The 2,718-nt window shown below is 40.1% G+C and overlaps 1 protein-coding gene across 2 annotated transcripts in view; it reads right to left on the reverse strand.

Annotated features, from left to right (window-relative positions):
• LOC112260653 (ubiquitin carboxyl-terminal hydrolase 14) overlaps positions 1-1,734 on the reverse strand; it is an 11,230-nt gene extending 9,496 nt beyond the window's left edge. The window contains exons 1-4 of one of the 2 annotated variants that reach the window (XM_024435928.2): positions 1,483-1,734; positions 420-565; positions 283-315; positions 1-77 (exon numbers count right to left, since the gene is read on the reverse strand). The exon at positions 1-77 is cut by the window's left edge and continues 28 nt beyond it. In XM_024435928.2, the coding sequence (XP_024291696.1) occupies positions 1-77; positions 283-315; positions 420-565; positions 1,483-1,498 (272 nt within the window). In that variant the 5' untranslated portion in view covers positions 1,499-1,734. The remainder of the gene's footprint in view (positions 78-282; positions 316-419; positions 566-1,482) is intronic. The other variant, XM_024435927.2, reaches the window with a different exon arrangement.
• Between the last annotated feature and the right edge of the window lie 984 nt (positions 1,735-2,718).

Consider the following 2,718-nt stretch of genomic DNA (forward strand, 5'->3'; position numbering starts at 1 on the left):
TCCTCTACAAACATGGGCCTGACTGCAGGCTCCTCGGGCAGGGCCTCCGCTGAGCCCATCATCAACAGAGTCATCCCCTAGGACAGAGGGGGAATGACAGAGAGAGAGTGGCGAGAGGAGGAAGAGTATCGCATGTCACATTGTGTACCATAAGATATCTGGTGATGGTAATCAAAGAAGAAAATAGATTACCCACTAAATTACAATGAAATGTGCCAATATATCAGTCTACTTTCCACAATATTGACAGAAGTAACATGACAACTCTTAGGCTATACTTACATTCTTTAATTTGATGTTTCCCCAGTCATCGTCCTGAAAAAAGATATACAAATGATTAGGTATCTTTGGAAATAATGTATTGATCATCCGTGGTCCAAGTGATGACATTCATTGATTAACTAAAATGAGAACTTTACCTTAAGTGTGCCTCCCTTGACCATAACCTTCTGTCTCTCTGGTTGTACCCCGGTCAAGGCAAAGAGCTGAGCCTTGAAGACCATGGGAGGTTCTTCTGTGTTCAGCTCTATTGCATCAAACTTCTCTTTTCCCCATTTCACATTCACTGAGAATAAAAAAAGAACAAACACAGGTATTTGTTATTGCTAACCAGCAGGGAGTGGAAGGCATCTCTGATGCATCGTGTCTTGTCATGAATGACACAGCACAATCATATTTTACAGTGATAACCTGTGCTGCAGAGGATGGCTTTAAATAAGAGTCGAATGTTTTGGTTATTAAGTCTTGATCACCTGTTAGCTAGAAACAAGTGAAAAACTGCGGCTACTACTGTGCTGACTAGGAAGATTGCATAAAAGAGCTGGTAAAATGACTTAAGTAACATGCTACCTAAATTCGATAGCTAACTAACGTTAACTAACGTTAGCTATTCGATAGCTAACTAACCTAGCTAGCAAGTTAGTTAGCAAAATAATCACAAAACAAACGAATTTAGCGGAAACAAATTGGCTAGCGTTAGACTAGCTCCTTAGCTAGTTTATTTGGGCCAGATGTAACGTTGCAGTACAATTTTCATACAGTAACGTTAAGCTCTTTGCGTACAGTGTAAGACAGTTCATTTTATGGCTAGCTTAACAGTTAGCAGGCTAGCTAGCTAAATATTGACGTGACTGCATGAAGTTGACTGGTGCCGTTAGCACAACATAAAGCTAAGTAGCTAGCTAGTTAGACACATTACTTAACTAGTTGTCAACAACACCAACACGTATCTAGGTTACTTCACTAGATAGTTCGTTTGTCATATTTTCTTAAATCAGAGAGAACACTCGAATCTGATATTTTTGTCGGGCAGCTCGCTAGTTGGTGACTCCACTGATTTACTTTACGGCCTATGATGACTAGCTAACACTTTAGCTAGTTAGCTTGCTAGATAGCGGTCCAATAGTGATCATTGAAACACGTGTATAAATAGTTCAGAAAAGGGTCATCATTGTAAGTGGTTACTTTACAGCATTAGCTTACCTGTAAATACGGTCATATTTTAGGCTGTTTTGTTTGCTATTCTCAAACTCCAGTCACCGGGGCGCGAATTCGCTGTCGGGTGTAGTTGGCTACGATATGTTTCTGTCCAGCTAGCTAGTAGCTACACCGAACTTCATTCAAACAGTTTGCACAATGACACTGCAACTGCACGGCAGTGTACGCTGAAAATGTATCGATGCGCTCTGCCTGTAGCTATCCAGCCTGGACAGCCCAACATGTGAAGGAGAAGGGTGTAATTGCAGATGCAATTAGGGGCGTTTACTGACATTGGCGTTTCTTGATGTCGAGTTACACCCATTAATGCTCGCCATTTGTCCGTGGCAGTTTCTTTCGTATCTGGGACAACTGTAGCATTGCCCAACCTGCCACGTAAATTTATCCTAATCTGCTATGTAAACAAATGTGTAAAAAAAAAAAAAAACACCAGTCTTATATCGCCAGAATTGTGCAATGGCAGGCACTAATGGGCGTTCTCTGATATCAAGGAACGCCCACATCAAGAAACACATTAAGTAATAAATAATAGGAAAAGCCATTTAGCAGACACTTGCATCCATTCACGAGAACACTCCCAAATATGTTATGATCAGAGTGGGCCCCTGATCACAGTAGAATTTCTTCAAATACATTTGTAAAGGTACTTTAAAAAAAATGTTCATTATACATCTCAGTTCCCACTAACACATACAATTTAAACAAAACAAAAATAAACAAAATGTTTTACCGAATACTGCATCAGTCTCCAAAAATGTTGACTGTCCTGATGACACTTATTAATCATGATCTGTTAAGAGTAGCCCAATTACTATAAAAGGAGCAAATCACTAGCCTAAATCTTCCCACGTGTTAAAAGCAGCACATTAGTGGTTCTTCATAACCTAACTTACCTTGTTTTCTGCCAAACAGTGATGCTCATCCCAGTAACACAGCTCTTCTCTGTTCCCAGCACTGTGATTGTTGAAGGGAAATGTCTAAAACTGGATCATTGGGACATCCCAAATCTGACTTCACCCCATTGAAGTTGAAACTGGTAAGGGTTAAGGATAGGGACGTCCCAAGGAGCCCATATTGCACTAACAATTGAATGACTAGCTACAATCACAGCACTTGGATTGGTAAATTACTTTGTTAGCAGTAAGTCTATATGCAGTTGCTCAGAATAAAGAGTAGTATATCAAAATCAATCTCAGCCTACATACATAAAAGTGAAGTGCG

Source organism: Oncorhynchus tshawytscha, linkage group LG10, assembly GCF_018296145.1.
Source record: "Oncorhynchus tshawytscha isolate Ot180627B linkage group LG10, Otsh_v2.0, whole genome shotgun sequence".
Lineage (NCBI taxonomy): Eukaryota > Metazoa > Chordata > Actinopteri > Salmoniformes > Salmonidae > Oncorhynchus > Oncorhynchus tshawytscha.